A 23,708-nucleotide genomic window follows, 5' to 3' on the forward strand; every position below is an offset into this window, starting at 1 on the left:
TGTTCCACATATAAGGGAAGCTATTGGTATTCATCTTCTCCTCCTTGGAACTTATTTCACTTAGTATTTTACCCTCCAGTTTCATCCAGGTTGAAATGGCAAGATTTCATCTCTTTTTAATAACTGAGTAGTATTCCTCTGTGTCTAGATACCACATCCTCTTAATCCACTCCCCCACCCTTGGGCACTTAGGTTGCTTCCATAAATTGGCTGCTGTAACCAGTGCTGAAGTGTGCATGTATCTCTTCAAATTAGTGTTTTTGCATTCTCCGAATAGATACCTATGAGTGGGATTGCTGGATTATATATCGCCTAAAAATCTAAAAATTGATCAATTGTTAATAGTTTGAGAAACCTCCCTACTGTTTTCCATACATCTGATTCTTTCTGAAACATTTTGGCACCTCCTGGCCCAGCCTGTCTGGCATAAATATCTCCATTTTTTACCACTGTTTTGTATTTCTGCTCTTCTACTTTCCACCTATAGCCCTTTACTACAGCTAGGAGCAAGTTTCCATCTGCGGGCAGCGCAGCCCTGAGGGAAAGAGCGCATCAGATACACTCATCACTACGTCAGTCCCCAGCAAGTTCAAGTGCCACACTTGGAACAAGAGCTCACACTAAATACTAAAGAAAAAGATGCCTTTTAATTTACATGGAAGTAGAAAATCAGGTTGATCTAATCTAATAAGCTTCCAAACTTTACAGAGACTAGGTCTATTAGAAGAAAGATTTTTCTACTAATCCCTCTCCCCTCACCCCCATAGTCCATCCACACAGGGTTTCTTTACCTGAGGCTCATAGCGAATTATGATCTCGTACTCTATGGAATATGGTATGTTGTCAATAAAAAACTCTAAATAAGCCCCTTCGGGTACTCGGACAAAGCCGGCTCCAGTCCAGGAAGGAATCCGGTCCTGGACATACTGCCGCTCCACTATGCTGACGCCCTGAGGACAAGGAGACAGGCAGGCAGGTTACTCCAAAGGAATCCAATTAAAGGCTAGGCTTGACTTGAAATGGAATTCACTTAAATGTAATGGCCAAAGAAATTCAAAGGCCCCAAAGGTCCCAAACTGTAGAGATAGTGCCTTTTTTTCCAAGTCAGTTTTCCCACTACACTGTACAAAGTTTTTGACATATAAACAGGAAATTGGTTTATTAGTTATGTAGTTGAAGTAGCCTGGGAGCCCAGAGATCAGACTCAAAATCTCAGGGTGGACGTTACCTGCTATAACCAGAGGAAGGAGGGTAAAGGAACAAGAGACCAGTCTAGGAGTGGTGAGCCATCTCCCAGATTTTCTGTCAGGCTAGTAGAGTAGCTAATGGATTTATGTGTCTCACTGGCATTTGTTTCAAGCTCCAAGAATGAGTGGGGATACATGACAAATGCATGAATGTCACTGCTGAGGAAATCACTCCGACTGTCCCTGACTGAGACTTGATCGATTTGAGTGGCTAAACTCATGCGTTTGTGTTCACAGGATTATTACACAAGATCTGTGATTAGTCATTGTCAAAGATGGAGTCCTCCGTTCCTTGGATGGATGTGTGTACAGCTTTTCCTATCAAGAAGTGAAATCTGTGTCACCCACCCCTGAATCTGCTCTGGCCCTGGCATCCATGTCCAACACAACACAAGGAAATGACATTCTGGGACTTCTGAGCCAGAGACCGGCAGGTTCTCATTTCCCCTTCTGGGAAGTCAGAGGTCATGTAGCAGTTCACTAAGCTGACCCCACCATGATGTGAGGTGTCCCCCCAGAGCTGCTGGGAGACATCACCTGGGGAAAAAATGCCCTGTGACTCCCCAGCTGGTTCAGCCACCCCCATTCCAGTGCCAGATATATATTTTAAGTTCCTGAATTTTGAGAAGATCTATTATGCAACAAAAGAAAACTGAAGCAATATTCTGAATATCTCTCCCAGAATCAACAACGGAGCATAAATCTAAAAAAGAATGAAAGAAAAAGTAAAAAAAAAATCCCAACATCAAAAACCTTATTAGTGAATGCTCCTAAGTCTCTGTGGGTTTTAGGTTTATCTAGTTTTAAACATGACCAGAAGGCATGGTTCTGATCTTTATAGTCACAAAAAGAATTACAAAAATGCTCCTTTTATTTTTGATAAATTTGACGTGTTACACTTAGCAAATGTAAAGTGTATAGCATGCTACTTTGATATGCTAATATACTACCATATGGTTGCCATTGATGCGGTATTTCTCATACTACACCATTATAGTGTCATACAATCACCGGTCAACATCTCAATGAAGGATCACATATACAAGCCTGATCCCAATAGGCTATCCCACATAGCAGGGGTGGGTAGTAGGCCCCACCACCTCGATATGGACAATTGCACCTTATGATGTCCACATAATGACAAAATCACCCAACAAATGCATTTCTCCAAATGTATCCCTTTCTTTATCAAGTATCCAGTCTCTGTGGTGTGTTTACCACTCATTATGCTGAAATGAAAAATGCTTCAGTAGCCTCTTTCTATAATGTGCAAATGTCATCACTGCCCCCCAAACACTGCTTTACCAACCTGGCAAGCACTCCCTTACTTACAGGCCCAAAGTTGGCATCTTCTGCTTCATAGAGGTAGTGATCCAAAGTGGTAAAGTAATAACCAGATTCCACTTCATTGCACTGACGCCCGATCATGTGAGGTCGACACGAGCACTGGCCTGACTCGGCAGAGCAACTGCAAGGGGAGCGGAGCGTGTCAGCTGTGCTCACTTATAGACCATTGCACGTAGATCTATGCTTGCCATTAAACATACAATGGGGTGAAACACTCATGTAGATTTTTTTTTAGTTCCTTTAGAAATTAAGTACATGGAAAAAATATTGCCAGACTCCAAAGCTGAAAGCTCGCGAAGACTTGGGTCTCTTGTCCTCTCTCATCACTTGTGTTTCATCCACACATTGAGGTTTCTATACTTAACACATTCTTGCTTTAATCTTTTATCTGTTGCCTTATTTCCAACTACAAACCCTTCCCAGGCCTGAGACACAAACATCTAAGTTCCTGAAAAACAGCTCCAGCTCCTCTGTCCCAGTGGTGGTCCAAACCCACAGAACCAAGGGGGCGGCACTCAATTCCACCCACGTGCTCTCTTGGGGTAGACACCACCATCCACTGAGTCACCAAGTTGGAAACTTATTCTCTAAATTCCTTCTTGTCATTCAATCAGGAACCAAATACCATGGCTTTGCCTGCTGGCACCTTGAGTATCTCTTCTCCCTTCCTACCAGCCCTCCATGCCATGCCTTTCTTCAGCCTTCACACGCACCGTTAGTCTTCTATTTGGAATCCCACTTGAGTCTGTTCCAACTTCCCAGCCCCAGCCACTGTCCCTCCACATAGCTGCCCAAGTGGCCTCTCTAAGATGCATGAACCTGATCTCCTCCATGCACACCGGCCCTTGGGGAGATACTGCAGGCCTTCCACAGTCTGGTCATTCTCTGCCCCTGAAGCTTTCTCTCCTTGTTTCTCCAAACCTAGTGAACTACGTACTATTTCTCAAGTGCACAGGGTGGTTCACTTCCCCTTCTGTTTGCTTAGGCTCTTTCTGGATCCTGATTGTCCTTCTCTTCCTTAGTTACCCAGCAAGGAGCCATCTATTCTTTTGAGAGTGAGCTCACAATGATGCCTGCTGTGGCACTTCCCCACGACCCCTCCCCATCCTAAAGAATGAACCACCCTTTGGACACCACCTCCCTGCAGGAGGTGATGCCCTCTTTTTCACAAGAGCTACACCACCGGCACGTAGGAGTACAGTTGAGGCACTGTATCTTCAAATCCTACTTATTTTTTAAAGCCCCGGTCAAATTTCACCCCTTTTATGAAACTTGTTTCTTTCCTTCCCTCCACCTTTTTCAAGTGGTGTTTTCTAAGACCTTACTTGGCCTTTATCTGTATTGTTAAGACATGTGTCATTTTCTTGTAACACAACTGACAGGCCTATCTAGCCCTACCACTGGTCTGTAAACTCCTTGAGGGCCTGGCTTGTGTCTTATTCACCCAGGGAGTTACCCTATTCCCATGCCCCAGGGCACGGCCTGATGTAAAGGAAGCCCACTCAACACTGGTTGAACAAATAAATGCATGAAGCGTAGGCATTCTGAGTAAGTGGAAAAAAAGAGATTTAATGTAAATAATAAACTTTTATTAGTCATTACTGGTTTCATAATAAAGGCTCTGGACCAACTATAATATATTCATTTTGTCCTCTGCCTGTCTCTTCTGTCCTGAGCATCGTGATTTATTATGTACAAGGTAAAACCAAACCACATGCATCCATTTTTTTGTTCAAGTCAGGAAGTGTTACTTTAAATCCATTCAGAGTTAATTATTTTTTCTCATTCCCACATTCATTTTAAATCAAGTACCTAAAGGAATTTACTCATAGGAAAACTGAACCCTCAGAGGTTTATGGAAAATGTCCCCAACAGCCATCATGGCCTAGCTGAAGGCTTCTTCCTGTATACCATATAAACCATTTTTTCCCTAAAGGAGTATGAATTCTTAACATCCCACAGCCAATTCCCAGAGGCAGAAATCTTGTTCCAATTAGGACCTAGCCAACTTTTGGCACAGTCTACCAACAACAGCCATTTTCTGAAATCCAGGCATCAGACATTACATCATATGGACAAAAGAAAATCTTTCCTTTCCAGATGTTTGTGACCAAAACACAAACCACAGAGGAAGAAAACGACCCGCTCCCTCGCACACTGCCCCGGAGAGCACGCAGATGAAGGCGCAGATGAAGGCGGTGGTGAAGGCAGCAGGGGCCAGGCTCCTGAGGCTGCCTTGGGCTTGCAGCACATTTCTAAGGAAACAACTCAGGACAGGCTGATCATGAGAAAAGAACTGGCTTCTCCCAGTCCTGGCAATCACCTGCCTCTTTGTGTCCACAGACTTAAGTGCTGTCATTGATAGGCAGGGCTCCAATTCAACACCTACTCTTTCAGTGAACTCACTTTCCCAGCCTTCCCTCCCCTGCTCCCCAATCTAGTCCATCTCTCACTTCCAAGCCAATCCCAGCCAACCTTCCCCTAGTGCTTCTTTGATCATTTCACAAAAACCCAAGATGTTTCTTCTCATATCAAGTCACCGTCCCCGGTCTCCAGCAGCCTCCACAGGCCATCGTCTCTCTGGTGCCACTTTCAGATGAGCCACACTCCTCCAGCTTTTCCAAAAATATTTACTGAGCAAATATTGCTCCTGGAAGCTATGCTTCCTGGTGTCAATAACCTCAACATTTCAGCCTATTGTCAACTTTCTTCTGACTTCATCCTTACTTCCTTGGTGAGTCCACTATATCTGGCTAAATGATAAAGAAAAATGTACAACCAGAGAATAGTCCTTGTTTGAAAGAACTTACCATCAGGTAGATAAACAATAAAACAATTACACAATATAACAAATCAAAATAGAGTAAGAGCCATAGAGCTGTGTGCAAAGAAGTATGAGTATAGACATTGTCTAAGTGATTGAGGAGACTGAATGGGGCATCAGGAAAGAGGTGGCTCTGAATGTTGCAGAGAATTTTCATCGACCAAGACAGGAATGACCAGAGCCAGGAGGGGATGGTCAAGGTCAGACAGCTCTTGAACTTACCACACTCACTCTCATTTCTCTGCACTCACAGGTCTTTTTCCTTTCAGCTATAAGGCCTTTCTGCCCAGCTGCCACATCTTTCAAATCTCATTCAGCTTCCAAAGACCAAGGTCAAATCCTACCTCCTCCACATTGACATAAAAAATTCAGTACCTGCAAATTATTCTTCCCTGTGTTCAAGTGAACACATCTGATAGAAAAGGGACACTTCATCAGTTTGTATGTTCCCGCACAAACTTCCCTGTAACTACATGCAGATTCAATTCATGAAATCCATAAGACAGAACAATAACATAAGACAAAATAAACCATCCCCCAAAGATGCTCCTGTCCTCATTCCCAAAATTATGGATTGTTACCTCTTGTGGCAGAAGACACTTAGCTAACATGGCATAAAGGCCTGGAGATGGGGGGGTTAACCTTGATTCCAGGTTATGCTCAATCTCATCACATGAATTTTTAAAATTCGTGATGAAAATTGGGCTAGGGATGACTTGGAAGGATGTGACCTACCACTGCTGACTTTGTGGACAGAGGAAGGAGGCCATGAGTCATGGACTGTGAGAGAATTCTAGAAGCTGACAGCTAGTTCCCACAACTGAAAGGAACTGAATTCTGCCAACAACTCAAATGAGCAGAAAACAGACTCTACCCTAGGGTCTTCAGGTAGAAATGCAGCACTAGTTACATATTTAGCCCAGTGAGACCATGTCTAGCATAAATAACTGCTAAGAAAATAAATTTAAATTGTTTTAGGCCACGAAGCAATGGTTATCTATTGAGGCAGCAATAGAAAACTAAGACATTTTTTCTCAATGGGTGATGGTCAAGATTATTTCTTAAAAGCATGGATTCCTCATAATTAGAACATTTTTAAAAGTTGTATTGGAAGGAAAATTCTATTGTACTTAAATAGTGATAAACAGAAAATACTGTACAGTCTCAACTTTATTACTAAGAAATTGAACTAAGCATTAAGGGATTAAAACCATCATTCCTAAGATCTACCACTCTGCTCAACACTGACATCGCCTCCATAATTCTGATTACAAATAGGAGTGGGTTCCACATTGACAAGCATCATCTATTTAATTCTGGGCACCCTCCCTCCTCTCACTCTTCCAACCAGTGAGCTTCCTTAAAGCAAGGGGTGGTGTTCCATAACCCTTTATGGCCAGTGATTAAGGGGATAGATACATCATAATGATTCCAAGTACTGATGAAAGTGTCCATCTACTCCTGCCCTGGTTTCGAACTAGAACAAATCTCAGTTCCTCATTTACTGAGTACCAACAAGGCCCACTGCACTGGGTACAAAGGGAGATTGAAAAATAAATAAGACATGAACCCTGCCCAAAAAGATCTTCTGAATATAAAAAGCTGTAATACAAAGCAAAATAAAATAAATGCTAAAAGAGATGCGGGGGAGAAAAAAGGTGCACAAATAAGATGTTTCGAGACATCAAGGGAAGTTTGGGGACTTCAATGTAGGAAGCAGAGGTCTTCAAAAAAAGTGGTGGGTTTCAAGCCAGATAATCAAGGTTCTAAATATAATCGATAAGTGATTTTGAAAAATTCTGTTAAGAAGTTTGTATTTTCAATATTTTTTAAGCATTAATGTAGCAACCACTGCCACTACTTCATCTTTATTCATGAAAGTAGGTTATCTACTAGACAAAACTTCATTAAGTTGGCCTACTGAAATCAAGTAAGTCTTACTTTAAAATACTCCAGCTTTCATATTAGCTGTAAACATAGACACAGATTACTAAACTTTTATTATTCTATAAAAATCCACTTGACTCATTATTTAAAACATTTAAAAATTTGTTCCCACTTCAAATAATTTTTACACAATTTCTGGCCTAAGGAATATTAGGGACCATATTAAGAGACTGCAGAGCCTAAGGAGCACATATTTTATCTTTACAATTTAATCTTTTATTTTTCAAATTCTTTCACTTAATATTTATTCAATACCTACTATGTGTCTAAGGCAAAGCAAAGGAATATTATCATATAGGAGATATGTATGTGTAGTTACAACGAATCATTCAGCAAGTATTCCCTGAGTGCCTGCTATGCGTCAGGCATTCTCCAGTAGAAAAGAGGCTCCCGAAGGCCCAGCCTCTATCAGCCTCATGTGCCTCCTAGAGAAAGACTCGTAGGGGGGATGACGTTTAAAGGGATCACCACAAACCCCAAGAGTCACAGGACTAGGGCATCTTTAAAAAGTTTTTCTTTGTGCAGGTGTTAATGATGCCAAAAGAGAGGGCATCTCACCAGTCATTAATCTTGTCAGATTACTGACTTTAAAATCTTCACTAACATTTTTTGCTTCATAAACTCTTGATTAGCACATTCTGTTTTTTATACTTTTTTGCAGGCGAGACTAAGGGTGGGCCAGAGATGGGCCATGGGTGGATTTACAGACAGGAAGAATGTGTGAAACAGAAATAAGAGAGAGTGTAGGAAACAGAAACCATGCAGGATAAAGGAACAGAGGACATTCCTGAGTTCATGACATCATTTGGAGAGTGACGTATGCTGCATTCATCTAATCAAGAAAGGTTTTAGGGGCCCTCCCTGGGGCCAAAGGGGTTAAGACACAACCTATGAAACTATCTGCAGCCACTGCAGCACGAGTTGGCCAGGGCGCTACCCACATGGCACAGCAGACCTCTCCTGATTTGCCCGCTGCTCTCCTCGGCAGTGTATATCAGTCATTCCTCCTGTTCTGTTCCCCTCTCTGTGTCTGGTGAATCCTCTCACCCCCACACCTCTGGCCTGTACCCCAGTTCTTGTACGCATAAATAAATAAATCTTAAAAAAAAAAAAACCAGAAAGGTTTTAGAAGTGATGACAGCTTTGAATTGAGGAATCAGTTACTAAAGGAATCAACATTTGTTCTGGGAGTCACAAAGGAAAAGTTGAGAATTGATCCCATAAGCAGACTAGGAGTATGTCTTCCTTCCTGGCCTTTATGGAATTGTCCTTGCTTCCTGCCCTCTGGAGGTTTTCTAAGAACAGAAATTCACTGAGTGTCAGGTGCTACATGCTGGACTGAGTTTAACTGAACAATCTGGAAGAGAACAAGTCCAGATACGGAGGCCAAACAGAACATGTTCTTGCGTCCTAAAGCCTTACTCTTGCCAGTCAACTACTATGGGGTTGGGAAATCAGCTTGTAAGAGTCATTTCTGAGTCGACGAAGCTTGCTCAGTGAATTCCGTGTGTTCTCTCAGGGAAGATTTAGGGCCACAAGGAAACATCTGTCTATTCTCTCAGCAGTCACTTGCACTCTCTTTACCAGATGTTCTGAATCAGATCCAGGAACAAACAGAGAGCAAAATTCTCTTTGACTCAAAGGTGATTAATACAACTCCCACAAATTTAACATCTTGCCAAATGTGTAATCTGAAAATTTTTAGAGCTTCACATTTCAGCTATTCAAGGAGTTACTAACACATTGAAGTTGCAAAAATGACTATATGTAATTTTCTACAATAGAATTGGATGTTGAAAAAATAAAAGGCAAAAAGATTCTTTATACAAGTACAAATGGGAGGCCATTTTCCATCCTCTAGCAAAAAATGAAATGATTGATGATGCCAACTGTTCATAGGAATGGGAAGAAGCTATTTTTGTAATTGACTGGTAGGAAAATGAACTAGCATAGTCTGTCTGGAGAGCAATCTGACATTTTCTATTGAAATAAGGGACATGCTGCACCATTACTGGGAACCTAACCTATAGCTATCTCCAGCAACAGTCCTCAAGATGTATCTATGAGGACAGTCGTTGCAACATTTTTAAGAAGCAAAAAATCTGCACATAAACAAATCATCCACGTTCACATAGAGAATAGCAAAAAGCTATTTTAAAAAGAGGTGAAAAAAGACATACTGCTATAAAAAAAATCTCTAGATTCAAAACAGCAAGTTGCAGAATAGTTTCCATAGATTTGTTATACTGATTTTCAAAATACATCAGTAAAGCCCAGTGGGAAAATGTCGACTGGTTTTTTCCTTTGTACTTGCTTGTTGAAAACATCTAACATGTTATTTAAAAGGAAATGACCATTTTTAATGGGTATTCTGAGCACCATTACTGATTTCTCTCTCTCTCTCTCTCTCTCTCTCTCTCTGTGTGTGTGTGTGTGTGTGTGTGTGTAGAAGAACTGGGGTATAGGTCAGAAATGCGGGTAGGGAGGGCAGTGAGAGAATTCACCAGAGACAGAGTGGGGAGCAGGACAGGTGGATCTACTGAAATATACTGCTGAGGGGAGCAGTGAACAAGACAGGAGAGGTCTGCTACGCCATGTGGGTAGCTCCCTGTCTGGGATTGAATACAGGTTGTCGTGGTGATAGCACTGAGACTTAACCTCTAGGCCAGCAGGGAGGCCCTCATTATTAATTTGCAGAGAGAGATTAGAAACTGTCCTAGTGGCACTTCTAGGCTGTGGGACACAGGGAGAAAGGGTAGGCACCTGTATCAATTGTTTGAATTTTTTGAACTATGGGCATACTACTATTTCCATAATTTAGAAAATATTGCAAAATAACTGTAAGAAAACAACTAAATTAAAGCCTAAGAAACATACACTAGAAAGCTTCAAAGCTAACTTTGAATGAATAAAGCTTTGAAAATATTGAGACTCCAGGTAAAAGTGATTATCTTGCATTCAAATCCAAGGTGAATACACTTTGCATATATCCTTAAGAGACGGAGAATGTCACACTCCCCCTGAGGTCCTGAGGGTTTTCCCAGGTGACTGAGTACAAGAGTTAGTGAAGCTCCACTCACCTATTGTTTAATGCTCCCCCAAGGTCACAATCACAGGGTCGACATCCTTCCAAATCATTGCTTAAGCCCCAATGCTCTGGCTGCAGAACAAAAGATTAAACATCTAAAGGTGGGTTCCTGTCATTGCACAACAGACTGAGCAAGAGACAAGTTATGGCCTGTCTTGATTGTTTCACCAAGCATTCATTTTCACGAGAGAAAAAGCCAACAAAAGGAAGCTCTGGGTATTCTGAAATAAGAGAGTCCCAAGCTGCAGGTCACTGGAGCAGGAAAGGGTTATACTAATCATCTAATGCACCACATTGGAGTCTCAGTCCTTCGACCTGTGATTAACGTGAGCAAGCAGTAAAGAATGCCAATTTGCTTCATTAGAATTACTCTAGCAGTAAGAGTGTTTGTAAATATTTGATAGGCTTTTAAACATTCCCAGACTGTCATAAATTCCATGAGGAAAGTTCTTTTTTTATCTATGGTGAAGCAGGATAAAACAAGGATAATTTTCACAACTGAAAAATAAGAAGATCACTGATTCTTAAAGCACTGGAGAAGAACATAGAAATAAATGGAATATTTCCTAATTAGCAGATTCACTAAATCAGACTTTCTGAAATTTAAGAATCTATCAGGATACATGCAAATATGTATTATTTAATGGCCATAAACATAGTCTAGGGGCAGTGGCTGCCCCCCCCCATTATAAAAATAATCACAAGAATGTTATCAAAGATTGAGAAAATTTTTTTCAATTATTCTCAGAATTGCTACCCCCAGAATCACTCATTAACTTTTTGTGTATTTCCTTCTGTATTTTATTTTTTATGAATGACATTCCTCCTATATAATCAAGATGCTGTTTACATCCTGTGTTTTTTAAATAAACATTTCCTGACTGTTGTCATTTTCATGACACCCAAATATCACATGATATAAAAGTTCCAACACTTACTTAGTGATTTTCCCCATTGCCACTTCCAAGTTTTTTTGCTATGATTAATAAAAGACATAATGAGTCTTCTCGTGAGTACATCCTTGTCCATTTTTCTCGTTTCGTTAGGATAGATTCCCAGAAATAGGACCACTGAATTAAAGGATATGCACAGTTTGACAAGCTACTGACACCTATCTCCAAAATGCGTCTCAAAATGTGTGCACTACGTGGCATTTCCATCAGCAGCAAACAAGCATCTGCTCCCCTTTGTGTACTAATACCAAGCATTCCCATTTTAAAAAATTTTGTCAACTTTATCTGAAAAATGATATTTCACGGTGGTTTTATTTTACAATTCTATTAGCTGCTATAGTGACTATCTTGTCAACACTATTCATTAATAATTCCTCTTCTGTGAACTGTCTACTAATGTCTTTAAATATTACAAATAAAGGTGATGGGAGACTCTACAATTGGAAAAAGCATCCTCTATTAAAACACACTCCCTGCCCTAGAGAGTCAGGATTTACCTACCAGACATTGGTCACAACGCTGTCCTGTCACCAGACGCTTACAGTAACAGTAGCCAGTTTCCGAATCACAAGGATTCCCGCCCGGAATTGTTCCCAAAGGATTGCAAGCACAGGCTTCATTAAACATAAAATGGAAAAACACAAACCAATGGAGTCCAAAGTTGTTGTCAGGATTCAGAATTACAAAACATAATGTGAACATTTGGGAACATATGAGAACCCCCAAACTTGTTAGCAAACACACTTACATTGACATCCAAATGGATCTTCAGCACTCAAACCATAGAAGCCTTCTTTGCAAACATCACACTGTTCTCCTTCCACATGTAACTTACACCGACACTGACCGGCAATGAGACCAGCAGAAAAATCAGTGTAACTGTCACAAATTCCCCCATTCTGAGAACCAGCAGGGTCACAGGTACAGTCTAGGAGTGAAAAGCACCAGGAAAAAGAATGTATGTTTGTATAAATACACATTTTCTTCATCCCTCCAAATCTCACAGAAATAAAGACAATTCTACTCCTGGTATCCTGTGCAGCTACTAAAATAACAGTCCTGAGGGGCCTCCCTCATGATGCAGGGGTTAAAGAGAACACTATCAAGCAATCGCCAGCCGCTGCAGCATGAGTTGGATCCCCGGCTGGCCAGAGAGAAACCCACATGGTGCAGCAGACCTCTCCTGACTCGCCCGCTGCTCCCCTCAGCAGTGTATTTCAGTCAATCTGCCTGTTCTGTTCCCCGCTCTGTCTCTGGTGAATCTTCTCATACCCCACTCCCCGCACCTCTGGCTTACACCCCAGTTCTTGTATGCACAAATAAATAAATCTTTAAAAAAATAAATTAAAAAAACAACAGTGCTGGGTCTGACGGTCACACTACAACCTCTGAGTGGCCCTACTAGGTGCCCTGCCCCACTTACGTTCACAGAGGTTTGGATCCCGGATGTCCCTCTCTGGGTGCTGATAGTAAAAGGGCTTGCACTGCTCACAGCTGCGGCCCATGGTGTTGTGCTGACAGTCGTCACATACGCCACCGCTGACGTTTCCCGTGGCCAAGTACACCGCCATGTCAAAGTGGCATGAGCTGGAATGTTCGTTGCAGTTACACTCTGTGTGACAAGACCAGTGTCAAGGAAAGCATCATAAGTCTGTTTACCAAGGGAGCATGGGGATGTAGGCAGGCAGCCCATTTCAGAAACTGCGGATGAAGCTCAGGCAAGACAGCAGTAAGACAGTGCTGGCGGGGACAAAGGACATGTCGGCTCAGGTCGTCAGTTTAAATCCTCAGTCATGGAAACGGCTTTCAAAGTGTGTACTTTATGTAAAAATTGCAAGAATCTGCCCTCTCTGAAAGAGAATGGGCTATAAGAAGTTGAAAACTGTTGGAGAAAGTTCCTGTAGGCGCTTATTGAAAGGAAGGCTGCCATGGAGGTCACCTTTGGATCTTGCTGGGCGTGGACCTGGATGAAGCACAGCCTTCCAGAGGGTTTTCTAGGCAAGCTATTCTTGGAAAAGCCTGTTCAGGTTCCCGGCTTTGGGGAAGATAGCGTGAAGACCTCCTTCTCCTCCCTATTCCTGCCACGCTAGGCTGGAGTCTTCAGGATTAGGGCCTGTTAAACAGCCCAGCCTTGAGTGCAATCTGTCTCTCCTATTTGGCAGACTTGGTCCCACCCAATTTTAAACATCTCACTCTGATGCTCAACAGTTCAAATCAATTCCTTTTGTCTTCTTACCAGGCATGGCTGTCAGGGGCTGGACTGTAGAGCGTCTACAGACACTCCACCCTGGCAACACAATGCCTGCAAAGAGGGACTGGGCCTTCTACACTGCTGTATCCTCAGTGCCTAGCAAGGACTGCCCTTGATACGCTGGCTGAATTAAACCTTGGAACCAATTCCTAGCACAGACTCCTGTGGCCACGACACACTTTTGCGGTTTCATGTTGCTCTCCTTTCCTGAACTCCCACCTCCCTCTCTCTCTTTACCTGAGCAATCTTATCCATCCATCAGGGGCCAGCAGTTGTATTACTAGCCAAGCTTTGGCTATGCTGGACCTCTCTGTTGTCTCCACTGCTTAGCATCATCCTTCTATTGGGGCAGGGGCAGGCCTATTCTTTGCAAGGAGGAAGGGAGGTAATTTACCACGATCAGTGTGTGTGGAGGGGAGGAGAGGTGGTGTTTCAAACTACACCTCTATCCAAAAAATTCCTGAGATGATGGATGGATGGATGGATGGATGGATGGATGGATGGATGGATGGGAAAATGCCAGAGGCTCAAGGTGGGTAGAAACAAGAAACAAGGCTGGAACCTCTGTTCCACAGCTGAGACCATCTTTTATGCCATGTTGTTCTGTCATGGTCATTTTGTTTTAAAAACAGTTACAAGGTCAGGGATAACACGTCAGACTTCTATTAAATCTGCCAAAGACATATACACTGCTCAGTAAATACAACCAAATTAGTTGAATTGAATGGGTATTGTCAGTTTTCTGGGAGTATGAGTAAAGCTGGGCAAAGAAGAGTAACTTTTCCTTCTGCAAGAATGTACTATTAGGGCCTCCCTGGTGGTGCAGGTGGTTGAGCACCGCACTGTGAAGCTGTCCGCAGCCTCTGCAGTGCCGGTTCAATCCTGGCTGGCCAGCGAGAATCCCACATGGCACAGCAGACCTCCCCTGTCTTGCCCGCTGCTCCTCTAAGCAGTGTATTTCGTCAGTCAGCCTGTTCTGTTCCCCGCTCTGTCTCTGGTGAATCCTCTCACCCTCCCATACATCTAACCTATACCCCGGTTCTTATATAAATAAATCTTTTTTTTTAAAGTGCACTATTATAGTACCTCTAGTTAGAAATGAATATTGGAGTCCAAATGGATTCAAAATGTCCTTTTGACGAAGACTTACTTTTGCAGGCATTGCTGTTTCGACCTTCAGCAGGTCTCCAAGGTAAATCGTGATAGAAATCCATGCACAGTTCACAGTTTAAGCCCTTGGTGTTATGCCTGCACATGCAGTGTCCATGAACCTTGAAGGTTATAAAAGCAGAAAAGAGCAAAGTAAGAGCAAAACTCGTGACTAGATTTTTGTCACAATCAATGGAAAATACAAACCCCTTTTCATACTAATCTCTAGCTCACCACAGTAAGGGTTACTTTGTTTTTACCTTGTCCTTCCTCCTAGTGAGTTCTATCTGTCTTGTTGATGGCTACAACTCCCACCTGTAGGAATAGTTCCTATTACATAATGGATGCTCAATAAATATGTTACCGAAGTATCTATGAGAAGAACCCAAATGAACAAAATTAGTCACTTTAGAATTTTTTTAAAAACCAGCTTCTTCAGAATTAAAAAAGAAAAAAAAAACAAGTTTAAAAAGATCTGCTATAATAGAAATAAACAAAAGTTATAATTCAGAACTGAAGGCACACACCACTTAGGAAACAACTTACATCACTGCAAGTTCTGCCACCACATCATGTTTGTTTCTCTTTTGATTGCAAGTCTGGCAGTTAATTTTTTCCAAACAAAATGAGATCGAAAAAATTAACCATTTGCTACACTTACATTAATTTTCACCCCTTTAAGTAGGGAAAATATAACATCTCCAAAGAAGATAAATTTAAATTTCCTTTACAAAGGGGCCTTTGATATGCTATACTGATCTACATTGCATTGAATAGAGTTCAGGAACTGGCAGACAGGTCATCCTTGGTCCATCTTGACAGGAGTGCAGTTAGCAGATTAAAATTCTCCCATTACAGGTGGTTTTACACAGACTGAAAAACAGTTCTGAAGCACACACCACTTAAACATACAGCGTCTGAATAAATAGGGCAAGGTACTTTGAGACACAGAACAGCAGTGGCATTGACCACACACCCGACTCATTGCACTGAGCTACCCAGGATTCTCGGAAAGCTGTAGCAACAAGATTCAAGGGACACATCCTCTGTTCAGGCTCTGAAAAATTCAACATACAATACATATTCTAAGTACTTAATAAAGAGAAGGCAAATTTAGGGTGCCGAGTATTCTCAATCCCGTACACCCTCTTGAATGAGAATTAACTATCTTTGCAAAGGCAAACAGTAAGCAAGTCTCGCCCTTCATCATAAAGGGAGGCCCACAGGTTAGTGGAAGGGATGCTGGGGAAAGGGAGAGCCAGAGTTGTGTTTCTTTCTGTTACATCCTTTGGCAAATTACTTAATCCCTGGTCTCTTTTAATAAGGTTTAGTAAATTCAGTCTTTAAAATCTATGGGTCTAAAAAAATTACCGGTTCACCTAGAAACTAGTAAAATACCCCAATTTGATCCATTGGGCAAATCATCCAAATTCAAAATTCTTAGAAGTACATGATTTGAATACACAACATCGCATCAGAGTGGGAAAAGAACAAAAATAGAAGGTATAAAGAAACAAGTTCATTTGATTCCTAAATGATAGCTTGTGGTTCTGGTTCTAGGTTCAAATTTCCAGTTTCTTTGGGCAGGGATCAATTTATGCCTTCTAGCATAAAGACTGGAATGCTTGTGGTTTTTAATCTTTCCTAATGTAAAGAAAAACGTGATTGTTATTTGGACTTTTTAATCCTCGTTTACTAAAATATCTACTTAAGCAGCAGCCCGCAGCAGCAATTCCCTCAAAACTAATTCAGTGTCTATGATATGAGCTGCCCTTATATTCTCTTAGTTCAAGAAGCTCAGAGAAAATCAACAATCAACCACAGGAAATGTGCAGAGGGTTCAATGGATAGCTGGAAAACAACTGTCCTAGAAAATGTGAAAGGCATTAAGACTAACCCCCTTTTGCATTTTATAGTCGGCTGTATAAAAGAGAAAGGCTCGCTGAGCATGCGCTTACCATTCCTTCTACTTCTTCATCGAATCCATCCACGGGGGCGCACTCACTGGCATGGCCATAGCAGAAGCAATTCCCTCGAACCACCATATCATAAACTGCATAGTAATACTTTTCTCTGATTTCCATTCTGGAATCCAAAAGGTTATCTCCCAAAGTGTGTAGTTTTACAAACTTGATTCTCAAGTTGGTGATTTTTAAGAGATCTGTGAAAGTCACCAAGAAGATGAAAAGTCTGATCAAACAAGCAAGTCTCCTGTTGCAATTATCTAACATCAGTTCTCTTTGCAGAAAGGCATGGCAAATTAAAATGGCTTCAGTCCAGTTTCCTCCCTCTGTATGGTCTAGGTGACCAGAAAAGTAAAGCAGAACTTAAAGGGATGGTTCCTAGAAGAAAAGTTACTGCCTTCTCATCAGCTTAATGAGGGTATCTATTCTGTGAGGGATTTGTTTGCAAAGTGATGTTTTGGGTAGTGAGAAAGCAGCAATATTGAAGAGTGTATTTGCAAAACTATCAGAACCCCCGTGCACATAGTAATCGAAGATGCAAAACTACTCGCTCCCACAGCAGTAACTGTTGGGCTCAACATCAAAAGTTCCACTGAGGTGGGAAAGGGTTTATCACAGCATTCCAGTTCAGAGTACTCCATTTCTCACTACTATGATAAGACAGTTCGAAAGAAACATTAATTTTTTGTGTATTATAGTTGAAGAGGAAACCACTATCTGAAATCTCTCCCATTTATAATAAATGAAATCCAAGTAACCAAATTTCACATCCGTATAGAAGTCAAATGGGGAAGAGACTCTCATCTAGGTTTTTAAACAACAAATTAACCTACAACCTTTTGTCCCAGTTTTGTAATATAACTTACCAATATAATATAGTGGTACAGGATAAAGGAGCTTAGTGCTAGGATGTTGGGGCAAATTATTTTTCACTTGTAGATCAATTTCTTGCATTTTTTCCTTCTGTTTCTTGGGTCTGTAGGCCTACGCTTATACCAGAAGCTGGGCTATCAATTACTTTCTATAGTGACTTGACAAACCAAGAGCCAAATCAACCTTCTCCACCAGTAATTCATCACTTGTTAAGTTGCTCTTGCTGAAGTGGACCCCGCTCTGTAGTCTTTCATTTCTCATCAGTTTTACCTTGATTTCTGCCAATGCATTCTTCTAATTTATATCCCTAGACTACAGGGTATTGGCCCACCCAGTGCAACAGATCCTTTCAAAGCCCAAACACAATTTGAAATACTTACATGCATAGCTTAGCTTTCAACAAAGACTATAGAAATAACGTGACTTGAAAAAGAAAGTCCAAGTATTAAACTTAGGCTCTTTGTAAAATCCAAAACTAAACAGAGAAACTGTGGTGCCACTGAGCTGAATGGAATTTCTGAATGCCAACATTTCCTCCTGCACAAATGCTCCTGCACAGAGTGAGCACAAGCGCCTATTGACTAGAGGCCAAACAACAAACTTGAAGAGCAGCTGGAGTATTTTGAAACCCTTGAACTGATCTCTGCAAGCCCTCAGAAGAACAAATAGGCTTCCTCCACTCTCTCCTACCACATTTAACGACAACCAACTCTCATATTGACTGCTGCTCTACAGGCAAAATCACTTTTGAAATGAGTCTCTGCGGTCTCAACCATGGGGACAATGAAAAACATAGTGTTCCCTCGATCACAGAGCAAATCAAGAGCACAGCCGCTCTGAAGAATGGTTCGTTAATAAATAGATTTTCTGATGCCATCTAACAACACGAGACAATGATAAGGGAAACACGTTCCCCAAATCCCAAAAATGACACCTACAGGGAGCAGACAGTGAGTCCTCTTGGGAACTTAGGAAATGTTTATCACACAGGCCACGAGGACATTTCTCACAACTGGATTCTGAGAGCAGAGAGGGCAGTCTCAGAGCTCACGCAGGAACGGAACAGGACTGGACATGCCATTAAGCATTTTACAACAGAATGAATGAGTAAATTACAGACCAGAGACAGTCTGCACCACATAGCAAATTAATTTAAGTGAGGAAATAGCACTTTTCTGGCACTATTCCCTGGACTTCTTCCATTCTACTTTTCCTTGCTTCAAGCTGGAAGTTCCGCGGGGCCTTGGTTACACATAGGGCCATGCACAGCTGGGAAAGATCAGCAAGAATAAGCCCTGCCTCTGATCGACTGCCTGTGCCTGGAGCTGGAGAGGGAACACCATCCTCTCTCTCTGACGTCGGGGCCAGGCTCACCGAAGACCTAAGCCATAGCCTGTGGCAACGGCAGCTCCAATTCATGGAATGCTTTCTATGTGTCAGTCACTTTGTCGGTAAAATATACATACATTCTTAATTCATTTTCCTCCTAACAGCCTGAGGCTCAGTATTACTTTCTCCATTTAGAGATTAAAAATCAAAACAAAACAGAGGCTCAAAAAAGTTCTAAGTAAATTACTTGTTCAAAGTCACATCTAACAGGGTGTCATCCAGTGTTTTATCTAGTAAGCCCACTTGTGGCAACTGAGCTACATCGTTGCTTCTCTGGGAATTCCTCTGAGTAACGTTAAATGAGAGAAATAAACTTTGGTTCTATTTGAGTCACTGTATATTTTGGGATGCTTTGTTACAACAGCTTAATCTGTAATATACTGAGCAATAAAGGCATTAATATTATGATCAGCATAACTGTCTGAATACTTATGACATAAATCTTTCACTACGCGCAAAACATGTTCCCATCAGTAAGATCCTTGATGACCACTAATTTTAAGAGCTTCAGGTAGTCAGCGCAGAGAAAGGAAGAACATAAAGAGGCTGAATTTAACAGTATTAGATTCTGTGCTAGAGTAAGAATTCCTCTGTGATTGCTATTTTCCATCAAAACTTTATTTGAAAACAGGCTTACTCTGTATCCTTGGACTATAAGGATCTTCTATTTTGAAAGCAGGATCTAAAGCACGAAATATCACCTAAAAGTAGATATAAGCACAATTGGTATTTTTTTTTTTTTGCAATGACCAAAAAATAGATTCACAAGTGGACTATCAAACATAAAAAGCAAACAAACCTCCCCTTCTGTTGAGGGTTCGATGTCAGAATATCGGGAATCACAAATTATGTCATCAACTTTTTTCATGGGACCAGTTGAGATGCCTGGAAATGAGCTCTCACAGTCATAGGCAAAGTATCTGTACACGCCCCAGGTTTTCCCAAAGTCGGAGGATCGTTCTATCAGCATAGCGGCTGGACGGAATGTCTAAAGGGAGAAAAAGATTCATTTGATGGTTTCTATTAGCAATAAGCAATTTTTCAGTATCTCAGATGAAACTATCACTCCACTGTGTGCCACAGTCCTGACTGCATGTGGTTGGTGTTTCAGACCATGGCTGGGTTTCAAATACTTCAAGCTGTTCTATGACGCCTTACTTACAAGGGAAGTATGTAGCCTCTAAATTTTGCACTTTCTCCCACCCTACCAGAGATTAGTAAGCTGTTTTCCTTTAGAAGCTAATTCTAAACAGGCCATAATAGCAAATAAGTTTTGTTATAGTCACCATGCCCATATGATTGGAAGTACGAACGATGGCTCTTTTATTCATTCATGTAATCACTCCATAAATGTGTAATGACTGTTCCTTGGTACCCAAGAGTGGTCTATAGGCTGTAGACAGTCTAATGAGGCACAGACTTGGGTATAAGTCATTTATAGCATGTCAAACATGTGGTACACTTTGGGGGTGATAAAAGGAACTACTAACCCAAGAAGCTGGGAAATCCTACAATACCCAAAAGAACTGAAAACAGGGATTCAAATGTGACTAGTACATGAATTCACAGTGGTATTATTTGATAGCCTGAAAGTGGAAAAAACCCAAGTGCTTGTCAACAGATGAGTGGGTAAACAAAATGTGGAATTTTTTTTTTTTAAAGATTTATTTATTTATACAAGAACTGGGGTACAGGTCAGAGGTGTGGGAGAGTGAGAGAATTTACCAGAGAGAGTGGGGAGCAGAACAGGCAGACAGAACAAAGACACTGCTGAGGGGAGCAGCGGGCGAGGTAGGAGAGGTCTGCCATACCATATGGGTTGCTCCCTGGTCAGGAATGGAACCAGCACTGCAGAGGCTGCGGACAGCTTCACAGCACAGTGCCCAACCCTCTGTGCCACTGGGGAGGCCCATGGAATATTATTTATCCATAAAAAGGTACTGAATGCTGATACTTCCCACAACATGGATCAAGCTTGAAAATATTATGCTAAATCAAATGAGACACAAAAGGACCAACATATATGTTCCATTTATATGAAATGCTCTGAATAAGTTTTATATATAAAGATAGAAAGTTTATCATAGTTTACCAGGGACTAGGGGAAAGAACAATGGGGAGTTATTGTTTCATGGGTCAAGTTTCTGTTTGGGGTGATGAAACAAGTTCTAGAAATATAATCGTGATGGTTGCACAATGTTTTGACTCTACATCATGTCTCTGAATTGTATGCTTAAAAATGGTGAAGCAAGCAAAACCGATGTATGTTTCATTATATACAAAAACGGGATGCTTCAGAAAGAAGATAACATCAAACTGGATCTTCACAGGGTAACTTGGTATTTGCCAGGCAGGGGGTGAAGGTGCCTATAGGGGGTGGTAGGGTTGGTTGGGCAGGATAGGAAGGAATTTGTTTGCTCTGCTGAGAAATTTATCTTTGTGCAATGAAAGCGGAAAACTAAAAGATTTAACTGGACAGAAAGAAATGATCAGATTGAACTTCAGAAAAATAACTGTTGCAGAGTGACTAGATATGGGAAAAAACAAGAGACAAGGAAACCAAATGATAAAAAAACAATGATTTTAACTCAGGCCATGACTCCTGATGGAAAGAAAGGGATGGATTAATTGCTCTGAAAATTTAGTGAAAAAGATATTGAAGTTTCAAGGAAAGGAAACTCAGGCACCCGATCTTGGGTAGCAGGGGACCATGCTCCTAATAACAAAGACAGAAGAGAAGTGAGGACATCTGCTCTTGGACTGACTGCAAGTGAGGTATCCACACGGAGACGCCCACGGGGCAAGTGAAAACAGCATTCTGGTGCACAGCTGCAGGAATGAAGCTTGAGACACAGATGTGGCAGTTATTGTAGACACCCAATATTTGAAACCTCTAATATGTACTTCTTGCGAAGGGCACAATAAGAGAGCCAAGGTCAGTGCTCTCAGAAAACACGAACAAAGGGCTAGGAAAGTGTGGTCCGGGGGACCTTAATTACATTATTTCATTTAACATTCAGTCTGGACTAAAGTGTGTCCCTCAAATCCAATGTGGAAGACCTAAGCACCTTTGGAGACAGGGTCTTTAAGGAGCAATTTAAGCAAGATGAGGCTATCAGAATGGACTCTAATCCAGTAAGTCTGATGTCCTTAAGATGGAACTTGTAGACATGTGTAGTGAGACTGTGTGAAGACTTAGGGCAGCCATGCAAGCCAAGAAAAGCAGCCTCAGAAGAAACAAGCTGAGCTGAGCCTTCCAGGCTCCAGAAGAGAGAATCCACTCTGTTGTGTAGCCACCCATCTGCAGCGCTCTGACCGGCAGCCCTAGGAAATGAATCACCTTCACAGCGTATTTGCTTTACGAATGAGAACTGAGGTTCAGACTGTGGGCAGAGCTCAATTCAAGCTGAGTAAGACCAAAATCTATCTTTCTTCCTCACTGGCTGAAGCCTTTTTTTTTTTTTTTTTTTTTGAGGCATGTTTATTTATTTATTTATTTGTTTGTTTGTTTGTTTGTTTATACATGCACTGGGTACAGTCAGAAATGTGTGAGGGTGAGAGAATTCACCAGAGCCAGAGCGGGGAGCAGAGCAGGCAGAAGGACCGAAGTACACTGCTGAGGGGAGCAGCGGGCGGCAGGAGAGGTCTGCGTGCCGGCCGGGGAGCAGCCGGGGATCAAACCTGCGCCACAGAGGCCGCGGGCAGCATCACAACCCAGCGCTCAACCGCTGCGCCACTGGGGAGGCCCTGGCTGAAGCCTTAAGGGAAGACTGAACAATGTCAGTCTTCAGAGAGGATTTCAGAGGGGAAGGAGAAAACGCAAGAATCTTGGAAACTGAGGCAGGACAGAGCTTTAGGAAGGTGTGATAAACACAGTAAACTGGAAATAAGATGAAGCAGAATGAGCACCAATATGGACAAAAGCTTCAACACCGATGCAGAGTTAAGTCCATGGCGGGGAAGGGCTGGGGTGGGGAGGGGGTAGGGAGTCATTACAGTGCGGGAGGAGCCAATGAAACTTAGCCAATCCGGCAAACAGAACCTGAGCATGATAAAAGGGTTGGGAAATGGAAGGTCACATTCTGACAGATCCATTGACTTACTTATGTTTTCACTTATTCAGGAATATGAGAAAATGATAGTTAAACACAAAAGAACATTAAACAAAGAATTTTAAAGCAGGGGGCCAATAACCAACTAAACTAGGATTCTGGCTCCTGGTTGATACTTGATATTTGGAGAAAGACTAGTTTGCCTAGTTTCTAGGGCCTAGTCTAATGTCTGTGACACAAGGAGCAGAGAAGAAAAGCCTTATAACCAGTGCAGGTTATGTTTCCTCCTCCTCCCCTTCTGGAAACTCCTGAGTCCCAAAGGGCCATTGATGAGTAAACCAATTTCCTGTGGAATTAAGACACTGCTGGAAACCAGAACAACATATTTACCTCCAGAAAGGAAGCCTTCCCATGTTCTTTGCTTAATCATCAACCTTCTCAAGTAGCATATGGCAGCACAGTTGCTTCCAAATTTATCCTAAAGACCTATGAGGCCGGAAACATCTGGCTATATGCAAACCACCATGTGAATGCTAAGTGAGTACTGCTAAGAAAATCCAATCTACTTTGCAATCAGCAATCTCTGAGACAAACTCGGTAAGAATGAATGAGTCCTCAGCCTCA

At 41.8% G+C, this 23,708-nt stretch overlaps 1 protein-coding gene across 2 annotated transcripts in view; it reads right to left on the bottom strand.

Annotated features, from left to right (window-relative positions):
- LAMB1 (laminin subunit beta 1) overlaps positions 1-23,708 on the bottom strand; it is a 76,295-nt gene that overhangs the window by 38,425 nt on the left and 14,162 nt on the right. For both annotated transcript variants that reach the window (XM_054692553.1, XM_037511608.1), the window contains exons 6-15: positions 19,832-20,020; positions 19,670-19,733; positions 16,765-16,967; positions 14,808-14,928; positions 12,830-13,018; positions 12,155-12,334; positions 11,908-12,020; positions 10,446-10,525; positions 2,580-2,715; positions 792-950 (exon numbers count right to left, since the gene is read on the bottom strand). In XM_054692553.1, coding sequence (XP_054548528.1) covers positions 792-950; positions 2,580-2,715; positions 10,446-10,525; positions 11,908-12,020; positions 12,155-12,334; positions 12,830-13,018; positions 14,808-14,928; positions 16,765-16,967; positions 19,670-19,733; positions 19,832-20,020 — 1,434 coding nt within the window. The remainder of the gene's footprint in view (positions 1-791; positions 951-2,579; positions 2,716-10,445; positions 10,526-11,907; positions 12,021-12,154; positions 12,335-12,829; positions 13,019-14,807; positions 14,929-16,764; positions 16,968-19,669; positions 19,734-19,831; positions 20,021-23,708) is intronic.

This window comes from Talpa occidentalis, unplaced genomic scaffold, assembly GCF_014898055.3.
Source record: "Talpa occidentalis isolate TD23 unplaced genomic scaffold, MPIMG_talOcc4v2.1, whole genome shotgun sequence".
Taxonomy (NCBI): Eukaryota; Metazoa; Chordata; class Mammalia; order Eulipotyphla; family Talpidae; genus Talpa; species Talpa occidentalis.